General features: G+C 43.8%; 1 protein-coding gene across 3 annotated transcripts in view; it reads right to left on the reverse strand.

Annotated features, from left to right (window-relative positions):
* SEMA3B (semaphorin 3B) overlaps positions 1 to 18,099 on the reverse strand; it is a 198,126-nt gene that overhangs the window by 6,613 nt on the left and 173,414 nt on the right. For all 3 annotated transcript variants that reach the window (XM_029599589.1, XM_029599591.1, XM_029599590.1), the window contains exons 12-14: positions 15,494 to 15,713; positions 9,362 to 9,453; positions 2,468 to 2,509 (exon numbers count right to left, since the gene is read on the reverse strand). In XM_029599589.1, the coding sequence (XP_029455449.1) occupies positions 2,468 to 2,509; positions 9,362 to 9,453; positions 15,494 to 15,713 (354 nt within the window). The remainder of the gene's footprint in view (positions 1 to 2,467; positions 2,510 to 9,361; positions 9,454 to 15,493; positions 15,714 to 18,099) is intronic.

Below are 18,099 nucleotides of genomic sequence, written 5' to 3' on the forward strand. Positions count from 1 at the left end.
ATTGTGTTTGGGGGGGAGGTTAGTTTTGGGGGTGGTTTTACATACACAGTAGGAGGTACAAACAGGAAAGTGCACAATACAGAACATTTTCTGTCATTTCAATTGATGAAAGGTACAAGAGGAGTCGATTTGTACAATGTACTCTCTACCTAGCTTGTTGCACTCTCTACCTAGTTTGCTTGAAGCTAGGCAGAGAGTGCATTGTACAAATCGACTCCTCTTGTGCCTTTCATCAATTGAAATGGCAGAAAATCTTCAATGATGTGTACTTTCTTGTTTGTACCTCCTATTGTGTATGTAAAACCACCCCGAAAAACTACCCCCTCCCCCCCCCCTTCAAACCCCATGCAGAGTTAAAAGTGTCCCATCTTACAGTGGTATAAATAGAGAGTGACATATTGACACCTATGCAAAGGTGCCCTCTCTCTCTCTCTCAACAGTACATACAATGAAAACATTTTCTGGTTAATGCACAGCTTTGTCAAAATTGCTGATCCTTCATGAAAACTATGGGATATGCAGTAAGACTGGAACATCAGTTTTGAGATGACAGAAGCAGGTGAATTGATGACATGGTAGTATATTGTTTCACTGCATACCAGGATTTTTGTTTGCATTTGTAAGGTAACAGCCTGCAGAGAGGCTGAAATATTTTCTGCACTTCGGGAGCTAAACATTTATATCATCAGGGTTGTGTCAACAAACTAAAAACCAACACAAATGATTCTCCTATAATATAGTGAAGTGCTGGATAACATGCGAGCAATGAGATAAGACTTTCATTTAAAATAGGGAGATGAAGTGCAGAATATAAATGGGCGGAATTTTATTGTAAAGATTTATTGAAATTACTTGTATTCTTTAATTTGTAGCCTATGTGATTGTTCACTTTTTGTTTTTGGTCTGTACTCTCTAATAAATATTTTTGAAAAAAAAAACAAAAAACAAAAGAGAGATGTTTTATTTGCCATGAGAGAAACAGTATGACACCATCACTGACAGCTTCTGTTCCCAACCGCATGATCTGCTGTCACTCCAACCAAGGTCATACTGTGGCACGGACAGTGGCAGAGAATGTCACCTGGAGCATTTCACCACAATCTGTGACATAATCAGTGCTTAGGTCCTAAAAAGAAGTCCAGGGGCTGGAGGAACATTTTATAAATTACAACTAATAAAATCTATCAGGACAAAAAAAGAAAGGTGACCAAGGAAGAAGATCAAAAGAGGAAGCAATAGTGGCAAGAACCCAGCAAGTAGATATTTTGACGAATCTCGTTAGAATGCAGGTATTTACGTTTTCCAGAGATTTATTTAGTGATTACTCCAATAAAGGTATTTATGGAACATGCTAATGATAGTTATTGAGTCCACAAGTACTGCATAATATCTGCATAACTCGAAGCTCATCACTACAACTTAACGGCACATAGCACAGGCGATCAGTCAAAAGCCGAAGAAGCAAATTTCCTAAGGGCCAGGCTCAAACCTTCCACAACATTCCTAGCCCCAGCCTGAAAGCACTCTCAGCCTCAGCCACCCTGATGAGGGGCAGCAGCAGCCTGAATGGAGCAGTACTCTCAGCCTCAGCCACCCTGATGAGGGGCAGCAGCAGCCTGAATGGAGCAGTACTCTCAGCCTCAGCCACCCTGATGAGGGGCAGCAGCAGCCTGAATGGAGCAGTACTCTCAGCCTCAGCCACCCTGATGAGGGGCAGCAGCAGCCTGAATAGAGCAGTACTCTCAGCCTCAGCCACCCTGATGAGGGGCAGCAGCAGCCTGAATGGAGCAGTACTCTCAGCCTCAGCCACCCTGATGAGGGGCAGCAGCAGCCTGAATGGAGCAGCACTCCCAGCCTCTGCTACCCCAAAGAAGGCGAAGGGGCCTGAATGAAGCAGCACTCCCAGCCTCTGCTATCCCCGAGAAAGCAGAGGAGCCTGAAGGAAGCAGCACTCCCAGCCCTCCCCTCAGAAGAAGACGGGAAGCAACCTGAATGGAGCAGTACTCCCAGCCTCAGCCACCCCAAAGAAGGCGAAGGGGCCTGAATGAAGCAGCACTCCCAGCCTCTGCTATCCCCGAGAAAGCAGAGGAGCCTGAAGGAAGCAGCACTCCCAGCCCTCCCCTCAGAAGAAGACGGGAAGCAACCTGAATGGAGCACTACTCCCAGCCTCAGCCACCCCACAGGGGTAGGAGGAGCAGCAGCCTGAGCTGAGCAGTACTCCCAGCCCCAGACATCCAGAGAAGAGGCAGCAGCTTGAGCCTGGCAGCACTCCCAGCCCCAGCTAGCCAGAGCAAAATGAGCAGCCTGAGCCTGGCAGCATCCCCACCCTGAGGAGGACGACCTGCATGAGCCTGGCAGCACTCCCAGCCCCAGCTAGCCTGAGCGGGAGTAGACACAGCCCTGAGAACTGCCGCTTGGCTTTGGCCTCTAACATTCTTGCCCATTCTACAGAGACAGATTTACTTACTCGTTTGGAGGAGATCTGCATGTTGGTAATTGGAGAGGAATCCTGCCAATTAAAGAACAAGAGTTAGAAAAAGTTTCCTTCAGTTTAGATAATTTAGACACAGGGAGGGTAAATTTCAAAGGGCGTAAAACAGTGCTGCTTAAACCACAGAAAATAGCCCTTTTGAAAACTGCTCAGCAGACATGCACGTAAAATCGCGTGCACCCTGTGCGTGTGTAATTTTAAGCACATTGGGGAGAGGCATTCTGGAGGCTTGGGGGAGTGGGGAGTCTGAGCGGAGTTTGAAATCAATCATACTGTTTTTTGATTTTGAGAAGGATGTGTGACTATTTCCACAAAAACTTTCTCCATACAAAGCAGCAGTTGTAACTTTGTGCAGGTAGCTTTTGGATAGCCTGCACGTAAATCTACACGCACACATTTCTGCCTGCTCCCAGGCAGATGTAAATGCATGTGTGTGTGTGCCATGCTGGGCTCCGCATACACCTGCTTACGAGTGCGGAAGTCCACTGTAAAATTTTAGGACTAAAGTCCGCGTGTACTTTCTACATGTGGACTTCAGCCTTAGGCACGCCGTTATAAAGTTACCCTCTCTGCATTTGGTTTTCTTCCCCCACCTAACTGCACCCTGCCTTCAATACAGGCAAAAGTAGGCGCCTCGTGGAATGACACATGTACTATTACCCACCTTCAGGCAACTTGCGTGTGTTGAAACACATTTTGCCTGCAGAAATCCCTTTGAAAAGTTTCCTCTGTTTATATAGGTAAAGGGGCATTTTGAAAATTGCACTTCACCCCATTATACGGGTAAAAGGGTCATTTTAGAACTGTGCAGGTAGGATTGAAGTCTGCAGATATGCACAGACTTTAGCCAGCAGAAGTTCTGCACGAGTTCACTTGAAAATACTCAGGTAGTTGGCATGGTGCGCACATAGGTAGACTCATCTAACATTACACGTCTTCTTCGCAGCACAAAACTTGTGCAGGTTAAGTATACTCATATGTTTTAAAATTTAAAAAAAATATGCATGTAAATTTCCCACTCCACCCCCAGAATACCTCTCCACAGTGTGCGTAAAAGTGTGTGTGTACATTTACACAGAGCCCCGCTCTATTTTGTAGGCGCCAAATACACAGATAAAATTGGATTTGGTTTTTTTTTTGTGCATAAATGGCTTTGAAAATCAACCAGTTTTGATTAGGGAAAATTTGAAAGCAGATTTCCACTGGTTAAACACTTTTAATCCGGGTAGATCAGATTTTTGAAAAGTATGTGCGGTGTTTACTCGTGTTGTCAGGAGGTGCTCCGGAGGGCGTGTATAGGGCATGGGTAGGCATAGATTGCATTTTCAAAACTACAAGCAGTATTTTCTTTTTCATTTTTCCTTGCACAAAAAGCAGGTGCAAATCAGCTTTCTGCCTATGGCATTAACTGAAGCGAAAATATGCGTGTACTGTGGCTGTGAATCTCTTCCACGGGTACAAAGGACTGGCAGACAATTTGCAGCTGCTTTTTCTGCAGGTGCTTTAATGGAAAGCGACAACGCGTAGACGTGAGGCTACAACTTATGCCCATTACTTGTTGCGCACGCACTCTGGAGCGCCTCCTGACAAAGTCTGTGTGTTGTTCTCATGCCTCCTCAGTGTTCTTTAAGCTGCACTGAAGGGGGGCAGTTTGCAGAGATGCCGTTTAATGTGGGTAAAACGCTTTTTATCTGTGAAAACCGCCTTGAAAATTGGCTTTCCTGAGAATGATTTTCCCCAGATAGCTAAAAGGTTAACCAGGTGGCTTCTCCACTTTGAAAATTGCCCTCTCCTATTCGGCTAACAGGGCATGCACCTTCTGCTGCGGGAAAAAGGGCTGTGGGAGGGAAGGCAAAGGATGACCGGGGATTTCATTGTCAAATCCCTGCGTAAACTTTGCAACTTCTGTAACGCAAGTCCAAAGTCCATGGGAAGGAAAATATCCCGCTAGCCCCCCCCCATCTTCATAGTGACATTCCGCAGGGAGTTCCCCTTGGAAAATGAACCTGCAGATCTGTGGCTACGAAGCACACCACCTGGGCAATCCAAAACAAAAATTCTCCCCAAGTGTTGGGCTATTCAGGAAGCCCAAGACATGCTGAATCCCAGAGGCTTCTTGCAGTGTATCGCAGCCCCAGATGAAATGAACCCTGCCAAAATGAAGCCAGAGTGGCACTGAAGAAACGGAAGGGCCCGTCTCATTCTTTCCTGATTCTTCTCACCTTTCAGTCTTATCTAAGGGAATCTGGCTTTCGCTAGGTATTTCAGGAATCAGTATTAATGGTGATGGAAAGCCTTTTGTGAGAATGTATTTCAGAGGGTTACTTTGGAACGATTCACTTTAGGCAGGAGGAATCATTTTTGTAGCATTATTCTGTACCTTCACTAAAAAAAATGTCCAACAGTGTCTTCTCCTTCACCACATTACATGGGACAAGGGGGGGGGGGGGACCAGATGGCTCCAGGACCACTAGGACACTTATTAATCTTTGCTTTTATTGTACATTTCATAGGATCTTTGCATCTACAGTTTTGGGGGGTTTTTTTGGCAGGAATAATAATATTTACAATATGGAGCTGAAAAATCTTCAGAGGGATAACTGTGTTAGTCTGGTGTAGCAAAAAATGATAGGAGTCGGGTGGCACCTTATAGACTAACCAATTTATTGAGGCATGAGCTTTCAAGGATAGTATCCACTTCGTCAGATGCATGAAGTGATTTACAGAAGATGGGTAAATATATAGGTAGCAAGATACTATAAACTAGAGATGTGCATCGGGTAAAAATTTCGTATAGGGCTTTGTTTCGGGGCCCCCCCCCCCCCCGTGGGAATTTAGTTTTTCCCGTGGTTCGGGGGTTTTTTTTTTCAGGGGCCCCGATTTTCGGGTTAGTGCGCACTATCGGGAGTTACTGTGTGCTAACTTCCGATAGTGGCAGAGTTAGTGCGTGCTATCGGGAGTTAGTGCGCACTAACTAAAAAATGAATTTTTTCCGAAATTTTGGAAAAAATTAAATCGTTTTTTGGTTCTCCCGAACCATTCCGAATTAGGCAATTTCGTTGACATTGCCTAATTCGGGAAAAACGATTGCACATCCCTACTATAAACCATGTTCCTGCCCCCATGAGCTTATCATGTGTTGGGCCCTTAGAATATGGACTGAGTTGTCTCTGGATTTGTTTTGGACCTGTCAAAAAATGGTTTTCAACCATGCAGAGAATGCAAACCGCAGAAGTCAAGGTGAAGGAATATAAAAATATGTAAAAAAAAAAAACCCTGTTTGCTCTCCTGTTCATGACAGGTAGAAAAGGCACAATTTGGCCGGCTCTGTCTGTGTGTGTGTGTGGGGGGGGGGGGAACGGCCAGGAGTTGGAGCCAGGAAGAGAGGAGTGCATCTGGCAGCCCTGTAATCTTCTTCTTCCGAACAGCTAATTATCGAGAGGGTGTAACAGAAGTCTGTGCTCTGAGGAAATAGACAGCTGTGCTTGCTTCATAGCCAACAAGGGATAAAGGAGCCAGGAGCTGAGAGACTCCCTTTCCAGAGACATCCAGGCCCAGGAACACATGGCTGGATCACCCTTCTAAGAGACTGAGTTAAGTAATCTAAACAGAGTGCATCTTAGCAGAGGAGGGGTGTTTATTCCCTTGCCTTTTGTCATTTAGCCAACTCCATCATCAAGAGAGACTTCTTCATTTTCTTGATTGTTTTTTTCACACAATTTTGTGCTTGGGACAGAGTGCACCTTTTACAAACTGATGATATTGGGGTGGATCTGTTCTCTATCCCCCCTCCTCCCCTTTTTTTTTTTGAGTACTCAGGGGTAAAGACAATTTTTTAAAGCTGTGCACATTCACTGTTTTTCCCTCAATCTTTCTCTGTTAGCGTTGCTTTTTTTTTTTTTTTTTACTATACACATGAGTATGTTGGTTGCCCTGGCTAACAGGCCATACCAGGTGTTAATTTTGCATTGCTTGATTTAAATTAAGAAAACTGCAGGTTTATATTATACTTCACTACTGTACTTTTCCCATCTAATGCTCTGGTTAGATTTACTCTCTAGTTACACAATACTAGTAAAAGGGTTAATTACTGTTTTATTCTGGCGTGATGATTTTTAACTGGTCTGTTGTACCACAGGTGAGAGGTCAGTTGGGAAGGGCACAGAATTGTGGTATCGAGATGACTGGGACCCTGTCTCATCCCCCACTAGGCTACAAGCCCGAAGATAAATTATATTAGTGAATATAATTTCTCATGTGGTACTCCCCATCCCAAGCATCGGGGAAATTCAGAGTCCAGACTAAGGTGGGACCACATATATACAGAACAAAGAGAAGGCATTGGATTAGGCAGGACATGATATGGAGGGAGCGTTAATAGCATTATAGTATAGTTTACTGACAACTGAGGTAAGTGTGAAAAGGCAGCATGATCTAAGAACAGTTAAGTTCATGGATAGTTGTAGTGTGCCATAAAGCCAGTATCTCTACTTAGACCTAGGGTAATGCTGTTAAGTTGTTTAATGAGTTCCAATTCAGCAATTTCATGCTGGAATATTCCTTTGAAGATCCTTTTTAGGAGTATGACAACATTAAGCTCAGATAGAGAATGTCCTGGAAGGTTGAAATATTCTCCTACTGGTTTCTGGATGTTGCCATTTCTAATGTTGCCATTTACTCACTAACCTCAAGTTAACTCACTTCTTATATGCGGACGACATCCAGATCCTCATCTCGATCACAGAGTCTCTTCACAAAACCTGGTCCCACTGGAATAGCTGCCTTCTAGCAATCAACCAACTTCTTACAAGCCTCAACCTCATCCTCAATACCAACAAGACTGAGATCCTTCTAATAACTCAGGACAACAACAGCATTCTCCTCAACCCCTCAAGTTCTTCCCAACTAGCCAAAACATCAATTAATCATTCACCGCATGTGAGAGACTTGGGGATTCTGCTCGATAACCAACTCAACCTGAAAAAATTCGTAAATAACACCACCAAAGAATGCTTTTTCAAATTGCAGGTATAAGAAAACTAAAACCACTCCTACACCCCCGAGACTTCCGCTTGGTGCTACAATCTATCATCTTACCTAAAGTGGATTACTGCAACTCCCTCCTCCTGGGTCTACCCACCAACACAATTAAACCACTACAGATGGTCCAGAACGCTACTGCCAGGATTCTCACAAACGCCAACAAAAGGGAACACATCACCCCCATCCTTCAGAACTTTCACTGGTTACCAATCAAATTCAGGATTCTCTTCAAAGCCCTCATGATGATCCACAAGGCTCTGCATAATATCTCCCCCCTTAAGCTAACCTTCCAAATACAGCCGCACATCTCAATCAGACCCATCAGAAGAGCATACAAGGACATGCTGTATACCCTCCCCCTGCTAAAACCTCCTTAAGGAAGCGTGCCCTTTCCACAGCTGGTCCTCCCCTTTGGAACTCGCTCCCGCCGGACCTCCGCCAAGAACCCTGCCCTCTGGTTTTCAAAAAGAAACTGAAAACATGGCTCTTCAGCCAGGCCTTCTCGGAGAGAGAATTCCTCGCACTAAGGCTACCCTGGTTTATGTCCAACTATAGACTAGATTCACGACTCTAGGCCCTCTTATCCATACCGGCACTCCACATTCCCCCCAGATCTGGGACTACTCTGGGAAACAATGACTACATTAATTCCCAATTTAGCCGCGGACCTTCACACAGCTACAAGTCACTTAGTCCCTCTATGATTCCTTTTAAGTTAAACGCCTTATTGCACTTTGTGAATTTCTTCCCCCTTAACCTGCCCACTTGCTAAGTTAGTTCTTTCCTGTTATCCATCAGTTACGCCTCCTTTCCCGTCCCAATGGCATTTTCCTAAAGATTATTTAGAAGTTCCATTAGGCATAGCCCTACGTTTCTATTGATTATTATTATTGTTATTGTTATTATTTTACTATTATTTTTACTTTTATTATTATATTATTATATTATAGTGTATTTCTAATGTTCCACTTGTCCATTGTTTCCGCATGTTCATTGTAACTCATGTTTCATTGTATCTGCCCTTTGGTGACAGTTCAGTTTCATGTAAACCGGTGCGATATATATCCTATACAGGAACATCGGTATATAAAAATAATAAATAAATAAATAAATAAATAATGTCAGACTTATGTCCATTTATTCTTTTCCTTAGGGCTGGACCTGTTTGTCCTATGTAGACAACAGAGGGGTATGACTGGCAGGTAATGGCGTATATTACATTGGAAGAAGAGCAGGTGATTGAGCCCTGGATCGATTATATAATAAGATGATAGACAGTATGGAGCTGTCTATCATCTTATTATACAATCCATAAGGTACATCAGAATACTGAGTGCGCAGGATACCTGCATACTTCAATGCGTTTCACTTCATTGCTCTATTTCTCCATTTCATTTTATAAATTACAGATCTTTACTCAAAATACAGATTTTCAACGTGCACTAGGGAATGAATGGTCCTTCGGCAAAGTCAAAAGTCAATTCTGTTGGTAGATCCCATGGCTACAGACAGTTTACCACTACATAAAGTGGAGAGCAACGTATGCAGGGGCCTTCGATGCTTCACATTGGAGCATTATCCTGCCTGATGTGTTTCTCAGCTGAGGACGTGTGGGTAGCATACGATAAAGAACAAGGCAGGCTCATGGGTGTTCTCGGCAAGGGGGTGTGGTGGCCTCGTAGGCAATGGATGTTCTATGAGAGCTTCTCCTTTTATACTTTCATAGCCAAGATCTCCACGATATCAGAAAGCACAAGAAGGAATAAGTCTTCAGCCTCTGTGCTGACATTACTTATGGATCCTTCTAATCAGATATTCATATCTCACCTTGAAAACCTGTAGCTCCTCCAGCAGCAGTTCCTCCATGTTCTGCCAGCTCTCCTTAGGCACTGAAATTACTTTCAGCACTGTGCCAATGTCTGTGTAAACAAAATTGGGCAAATTAGGCTAGTGATGGGAAGTGCCTTGGAAGCACGTTAGGTGCGCAACTGGTCCTCAAGAGCCGCAAACAGGTCTGCTTTCCTAAATAATCAAATTAATCTGTCTCTTGGACGGGGGAGGATGCATTCAAAAGAGATTTAGCCAGTAGTTACCCAGCTAGGCTGCGCTGGTTGAATATGGTCTCTCTCACAGCATTTAAAAGCTTGTCTGTGATTTCACAAATGATTATACTATTAGCTGTATTAAGAAAAGGTATTCTGGTCAGCAAAAGCATGTAATGCAAATGCATACTTTGAATTTACCAATCCTTTTGTATTTTAGGAAAGGGGCCCTGGGTTAAGAAAAGGTGTTATTGGCTAATTCTGGCCTGCCCATGGACCACCCTGATTTATGCAGCTTTGCCATTTAGATGGTATTTTTTCAGTTATCCATCTAAATGGCTTCTGAATATCAGCCTCCTGATTTTCAAATCGACGGGCATTGTTTTCCCCTGATACCGCTGCCTGCAGAACCAGCAGATGAAAAACAGCTTTCAGACAATCTGTGTTTGGAACTCTATTACATTTTTACCAGATTCCCATTCATTTTTAGCAATCCAGACAGTCTACATTAGCATTTAGATGCACAGAGCTAGGCCCCTAAGCTCCTATAATCTGCCCACTGCTTGTGGGTGTATGCAGACTCGGGACAGGGGAGATAGGAGGAGAGGAGGGCCCGCTGGGAGGGTGTGAACATCAGAGAATTTCAGGAGGACACATACACAGACCAATTCAGTAAAAGTCGCGGGAGAGCGAGCGAGCACCCGCTCTCCCGGCGCGTGCACAGGCCACTCTCCTGTGCGTGCGATTCAGTATTCAAATGAGGGCCCACAGTAAAAAGAGGTGCTAGGGACACTAGCGCGTCCCTTGTGCCTCTTTTTTGACAGAAGCAGCGGCTGTTTGACAGCTGACGCTCAATTTTGCAGGCGTCGGTTCTCAAACCCGCTGACAGCCACGGGTTCAGAAAGTGGATGCCGGCAAAATTGAGCATCCGGTTTTCAACCCGCGAGCCACGGGCTGATTTAAAAATTTTTTTTTAAATTTTTAATTATTTTTTACTTTTGGAACCTCCGACTTAATATCGCTATGATATTAAGTCGGAGGGTGTACAGAAAAGCAGTTTAATTTCTGCCGGCACTTTCCTGGTGCCGGCAGAAATTAATGCCTACCTTTGGGTAGGCGCTAATTTCTGAAAGTAAAATGTGCAGCTTGGCTGCACCTTTTACTTACTGAATCGCGCGGTAATAACTAATAGGGCCATCAACATGCATTTGCATGGTGCGGGCGCTATTATTTTCGGGGGATTGGACACGCGTTTTCGATGTGCTATTACCCCTTACTGAATAAGGGGTAAAGCTAGCGCGTCGAAAACGCGCACTGTACTGTATCAGCCTAACAGAGAGGAACCTAAGAAGCCAAGAGATAAAGACATGAATCTGCCAGTGTGATCAGTAAAGTTGCTGCATTGCTAGTTTATGTATTTAGAGACAGTAAAGGAACTGTCAGTGTTAGTTAACGGCAGGAGCCTGAAGTTCTGTAGGAGGGTGATTTGGGACTCTACAGGAGAGGTCCCTGCACCTAGATAGGGAAACCGATGCCGGGAGGGGGGGGACACCCTGGTGAAGAGGCTGGGAGACTCAGCCAGTAACAGGACCAGCAGGGGCAGCTGTACCTGGGGAGGGCCCTGTGTCTGAGCACTGCCATAACTCCTCCAGTGTGCTGTGATGCTGCCGATACTGTCTAGGCTAAGCCAGCATCCCCGAGGGCCGCAGCAGTACAGAGCAGAGAACTAAAGCACCTTTTGTTTGGGGAACACGGAGACTTAAAACCATGAGTAAGCAGACGGTTGTTAAAGTATGTATACAAAGTAGAGAGCGCTGAGCCTTCCTGTGTGAATCCTCCTTTGTTACCTGCTTCCACCAAACCCATGGCCTTAGGGGAAGGAAGGGCAGAGGAAACCAAAGGTGTTAGAATATTGTAAGTGCAACAATCCTTTTTGTCAGAAAGGTACTCACAGGTAAGAATTAAAAACAGGCCATTGTGGATTTGTAAGGAAGTGGCTGAAAAGGGAAAAAATAACTAGCATTCATAAATGACAGGAATGACAAGAGGCGGGTGGCACCCTATAGACTAAGATATATTTTGAGGCATGAGCTTTCAAGGGTAGAGTCCACTTCGTCAGATGCATGAAGTAGGAGGTGCAGGGACGGTTCTATAAATGAGGCAGGGTGAGGCGGTGGCCTCAGGTGGCAGAATTTTGAGGCAGCAATAAATGACCCCCCACTGAGGCGTCTGCCTCTCACACACTGCCCTCCGGTGTCTGCAAACATCTGAAAAGGTGCAGCGTCCTATGTCACTGCTGCGCCGGCGCACCACAGATTTTCTGCTGCTGCCTCGGTGCCTTAGAGCTTGGTGGAGTAAGGTGGTCCCCTTTGCTGGTTCCCCTCTTCGGCGGTGCTTGTGGCCTGTTGTGTTCAGCCTGCAGGGCTGCCTTCTGTTCTGTGCCTAACTTTAGTGGTTCCTGCTTGTCGCCTGCCTTCGGAAATCAAAAGAAAAAAAAAGGTAAAGCTGCAAGCTCGAGCCTCGGTACCCGTGTCCCCATGTCCCCTCTACTGTTGCTTGACAGCCCGTAGAAGGGGAGGGGGTCTGGAGGAGTTAAAAAAGCCGACTGCTGAGGAATGTCCAATTAGTGAGCCTCAGGAGAGGGCCGTGGGGTGGAATGGGACAGCAGTCGCAACTTGCAGAGCCGATTTCATGGCAGCGGCCTGCAGCACACGCCACAGACCAGACAATTGGGCGTTGCAGAGGCTGACAAGAGCAGAGCAGAAGCAGGAGACTTGTGGAAGGCATAAGCAGGCAGGCTGCGGGCTTTGCTCTTCAGAAGTAGCTCTGCAGTGACAAACTCCTGCTGGACCCAAGTGATGTGTTCTAAAACTCCCGATTTGGTTTTTTTTTTTTAGGAGGGGGAGTCAGTATCCAGATAGTACTCACTCCAACAAGATATGTAGAGTGAAGATTTCAAGACAGCTCCAAATCGGATTACCATTTCTTTCCTTAATAAAGTTTATTACCGGCTGGAATTCCTTGCAGGGCAGTCTGGCCCTTGCAAAGCAACTATTCAGGATGGGTAAAGAAGAGAGAAAGGACAAGGTGACAGGGGACAGGTGACAGGAGCTGCTTTCATCTGCAGTGGGAAATTCAATTTTCTACCACGCCATGATCCCCCTAGCCAGTGCTCTCCAACCTTTTTTTCAATACCACCTCATTTCAACATTTTAAAATTCACACGTCCCCAGATATTGATCAAAACAAACTAACAGAAATCCCCTGCATCTCTTCCGCAAAGCAGAGGAGCGTGTGAGTATGCATGTATGTTAGCAGGTGTTTGTGAGAGAATGTTTGTGTATATAAGCATGTGAGAGAGTGAGCATGTGTGTGTGTGTGTGTGTGTGTGAGGGCATGTGAGAATATGAGAGTGTGAGTGAGCTTGTGTGTGTGAGAGAATGAGCATATGTGTGTTAGAAAGTCTGTGTATATCAGAGACCATAGGAAAATGTTTGTATGTAGTCCCCGCCTTCCCTCAGTAATCCAGGACAAGTTCAGGCTGACTGGAAATCAAAAGTTCCCAGGTATGGAAAATTGGAATTTTGTTATCCATATTAGTTTTAATTATTATTGGATGTTTATTTGATGTGTCTCCTGTTTTTATTTAATTGTTTTTGGGAAATTTTCCCAGTTTTTAAGACCCTGTTGTAATGTAACTTTTGTTCTCCTTGCACTTGTTTTTCGTTTCTTGTTCTCACCCCTTGTTTTATGTAAACCGGCATGATGTGGTTTTTAATCATGAATGCCGGTATAGAAAAACACTAAATAAATAAATAAATAAATAAATTTTAAAAAATTGTGACTAATTGTGGAATGTTAGACTATTTGTTAGCTGTCTTGAAATATTTATTTGTTTTATTTGTATGGGTTTTTTTGTTTTGGTTTTTTTTTACCATTATGACTGATGTTTTATATTTCGTGATTTTAATGTTTTATGAGGAATGGTGATATTTTTGTTTTTCCATTGTACTTCCTTGTACTTCATTGTACTTCTGGCTTTTTGCAATTTCCAGTTCGATTTTTGCCTGCACATTTCTGTTTATACTTTATGGTCATTTTATTCTGTATTTGGTAAGGGTCTGTCTATGTTCTAGTATGTGATGGAAGTGAAGTATTCTGCTATTGTGTAGTTTTTTTGTAGGGATCTATAACAGTTTTTCTTGTTCTGTTTTCTTGATAGGGGGTGTTTTGGTATTTTAGGGCCTGGTGTAATATTTGTATGCTGCATTTTCACGGGTATGGTTCTTACTGTTTTGAGTCCTGGCAATTAGTGCAGTTTTAGTGTGGGAGGTTTACTATATTTTAATTACAGTTCAGTTTATTCATGGTTTCTGAGGGCTAAGCCCAAACCATACACAGTTTACAATAGGCTTAATAACCTATTGGCTCCAAGAGTCTTTTTTTTTTTGGCAGTTTCCTTATTGACATCACAACAGTGCATGTACAAACATGTTGTTGTAAGTGATATTTTTATATCAGAAGACTATACTTTGAATGTTCTTTTTCATATAAAATCTATTAATGCATAATTTTTAATTGAGTGTGGAGGGTGCAAGGCTGTGAGGTTCACAGAGTGCTTTATACCCTTCCACTGGCACCGAGAGAGTGCACCAAGCACAGACCCTCACCATTCACCAATCGCTCACTTCCCCAGGGTGCGAATGCCGGGGAAGAGTGGAAAGTAGATGGTAGGCAGGGGCGGTTCTATAACAAGGCAGGGTGAGGCGGCTGTTTCAGGCGGCAAACTTTGGAAATGGCAAATACTGCCCCCCCCCCAAACTCCTCTAGCAGCCACCTCACCCTGCCGCCAAAACAAAAAATGACCTGCGGGCCTCTGGTGGATAGTCCTGGGGGGATCGTGTGCTACTGCGAAGTGCAGAATTTGCGCAGAATTACTCCCCTGCACAGTCGGGGTCTCCTCCAACGCACAATAAAGCTCTGGAATTTGTTGCCAGAGGACGTGGTTAGTGCAGTTAGTGTAGCTGTGTTTAAAAAAGGATTGGATAAGTTCTTGGAGGAGAAGTCCATTACCTGCTATTAAGTTCACTTAGAGAATAGCCACTGCCATTAGCAATGGTAACATGGAATAGACTTGGTTTTTGGGTACTTGCCAGGTTCTTATGTCCTGGATTGGCCACTGTTGGAAACAGGATGCTGGGCTTGATGGACCCTTGGTCTGACCCAGTATGGCATGTTCTTATGTTCTTAAGAGTCCTAAGCAGTTTAGTTTTACTTCATACGGGAGCCATTTCACCTCCATTTCAAGAGATTTATCACATGCATACTCATTGCAAATCTCTTGAAAGCCAACTGGCTGTGGGGTCCTCAGGACACGTTTGGGAAGTCTTGCTTTACATGAAAGCAGACCAGTGCCTTCAATAAAATTGTTCAGTATCTCTGATGATAGAGGTCTTCAGGTAAGATTTAAAAATCACATTTCAGTAATCATTTTATAATTGTACATCAGCAAAGTTCATAAAATGGGTCTAAAGAGGCCATCTTCTCATACATCATGATTCTTCCGAACTTCTCTGCAGTTTGCTTATCTCTCCCCTGCCATCCGGACTACTTGGCCCGAGATTTACTACTCCCCACCTTGTTTACCTGGTCCATCATGTCTATTTGACCCGGTCAGTTTCATATCTACTTTACTCATCAGTACCCCAGCTACTTCTCCCATAAGTATTTGCTGTGCACGTGACCTATAATTTTCTCCATTTGCTTGACCCATCACTTCTTTATTTTTAGATCGCTGTTTCATACCAATTGTTTGTCTAAATAGGGTCTAGTTTAAAAATAAAAAAACAACCCAAATCTACAGCTTCTCCTCTCTACTCCTCCCTCTCCCTCTTCACCTTTCTCAGACATGTCTCACCTGTACCAAGGAAAAGGACATCATACTGGCCATCAGCAGCAGTGACTCTGTCCACAGCAATCTGAGTGAAAATGTAATCCACGTTGGTTTTGAGAAAGATTGGCTGATGGCCCAGGGGCACCACAGGGTTGTACATCAACGGGTGGTTGCGGGCAAACTGGATCACGTCATCTGGAAAATTCTTGGTTGACTCAAAACTGCCAAAGGTTTTGCTGGGGCACTGATGGAGGAACAGGAAGGATGTCAGTCAGATCTAATCACCTAGTAAAGGTTACATGCTGCAAAGTCATTAGTTACTTAGTATTAATACTAGATAGCTAAGACTGTACCACCTGACGACTTTAGGACAGTCCTTCAGCCACTAGTGCTCACAGGGAGTGACTACTGTAACTCTTTATATGTCGGTCTTCCTCAGTCCACAATCAGGCCCCTTCAGCTTGTCCAAAACTCTGCAGCCCAATTACTTACAAATACAAAACCCCACAATCATATCACACCAGTTCTGTATTCCTTACATTGGTTGCCAGTTCAGTGGAGGATATTATATAAAATACTCTCTACAATACATAATTTGATATGCAACGTCAACAGCCCATGTTTATGCATAATTCTTCACTTCTACATTCCTTCATGCAGTTTAAGATCAAAACATCAGTTTCTGCTAGAAATTCCCTCCCCAAGACTCACCAGGTTGGCAGTAACTCGTGAGTGGGCTTTTTCTATTTCTGGCCCTATTGTTTGGAATTCTATCCCATCTCACTTAAGATCCTTGTCTAGTGCTAAGGATTTCAAAAAAGCCCTGAAATATCATCTGTTCAGTCACGCATATAAAGACCTCTGCAAGCCTTAAGTCCTTTTTCTGATCTTATTAGCGCTCTCCAGTCCATTACCTTTTAAGGCCTCTGCCCTTGTTTTTTAATTAAGCCTCTTAATACCCAAGCTATGTACAGGCTTCTGTGATTCATAAGCATTTGTTTATATTTAATTATTTATGTCTTTGCTTTGTTTTGTTTATATTATATATTTGTACCTTATATTTTATTATGAATGTTTTATTTGTAACCCACCCCAAACGTTGGAGGCGCAGGCAACAAGTCCTTTTTAAATAAATAAAATACCTTTAAATAAGTTATTCCAAAAAAAGGATTTTGAGGGTAAGACAGAGACTAAAGTTGGGGGTATTCTTGGGGTGAGGGTTAGACCTGTCAACGTTATGTTTACTGGGATGTGGGAAGATGTATGATATGTACATATCAACATAAACTATGCAATCAGATAATCCATGCTGCAAGATTCATAATTGCCACCTCCTGGAAATTTACTCCACGGATGGCGCACTGAAGCAAACAGATTCATGAGATTGCTTTCATTGAAAGATTAAGGTATACATTACAAAACAATATAGCAATACACAATATAATTCGGGGTAGATATTGGTTGCACATTGGCCCCAAATCCTTGTACAGAGGCATGGATGAGCAGGGTACAGATCTATACATATTGGTTTTTACTTTTTGCTAAGCCACCTCTTATATGTCTGTTTTATGGTTGCTCACATGAATCTGTATGTCTGCTGTACGGCCTCTGCTTGTTAAATAAAGTTACAAAAAAACCCATAAAATACAGGCCGGGGCCATGGTACAAATGTTGCTATGAAGACAATGCATGAAGCTGTTAGAAGTGCTGTTATGCCTGGACTGCAACCCCAGTGGCAAGAATTATTTAGGGGTGCCGGTAGGGGTGGGAAACTAGTGGAGGAGAACTGCTGACAGTTTGCTGAGGGGGGAGGCTGACTCGTATACTCAGGCCTTTTGACCCACTATGTTTTGAAAATAATTGGGGAGGGGGGTTAGGGGGGGGGGGGGGGGGTATATGGGCCTGCCAGTCACAACTTCAGCATCCTTTGGGGAGGGAGGGGGCCCTAGCTGCCAGCCTAAACTTTTTTTTTTTTAAATATATATATTTGGTTCTTATCCAGCTATATTTTTTGTATATAGTTGCATAAGCTTAAAGTTAGCTGGGAACATGTTTGTGGATAACTTTAACCTGCTCCTTGGGGCATCCAGAATTAGACAAATATCAGCGTTAGTGGGATAAGTTACCTGGTTAACTCATTTCTGCTCTAAACTGCCCCCGAAATACCCCACTTTTCCACCTGAAGTCTCAATCTGCTAAAGATTCCAAGAACCGCAAGGTAGCCCCACCTCCAGCCTGAAGCCCTGATCAGCTGAAGAAACCCCCACCCCCAAAACCTATTTCAGAGGTTCTGGGTCACCCCTCACCTGCTGGGTTTCTGGAAGCTTGTGGAGGCAGCATTTTTATATAATGATGTTTTCAGACTCCATGGAAAAAGTGAATCTCTTCCAAGAAGGTTTTCATGATATCTTTTTCACAGAGATGGCAATTTTTAAAAGGCTTCCCGCTGGTAAAAAGTGTTTTATCTGTATAAACTAATTGCCCGTGTGGATAAAAGCACACACACAATTCCATAACAGGTGTACTTTGACTCACCCTGCAGTGGAGGCTTTCCTGGGACAGGGTTAAGTTGGGGAAAAATACCAAGTGTGTGGGGTTTAGTCAGAAAAAGCACCCACAGAAGAAACAGA

Source organism: Rhinatrema bivittatum, chromosome 4, assembly GCF_901001135.1.
Source record: "Rhinatrema bivittatum chromosome 4, aRhiBiv1.1, whole genome shotgun sequence".
Lineage (NCBI taxonomy): Eukaryota > Metazoa > Chordata > Amphibia > Gymnophiona > Rhinatrematidae > Rhinatrema > Rhinatrema bivittatum.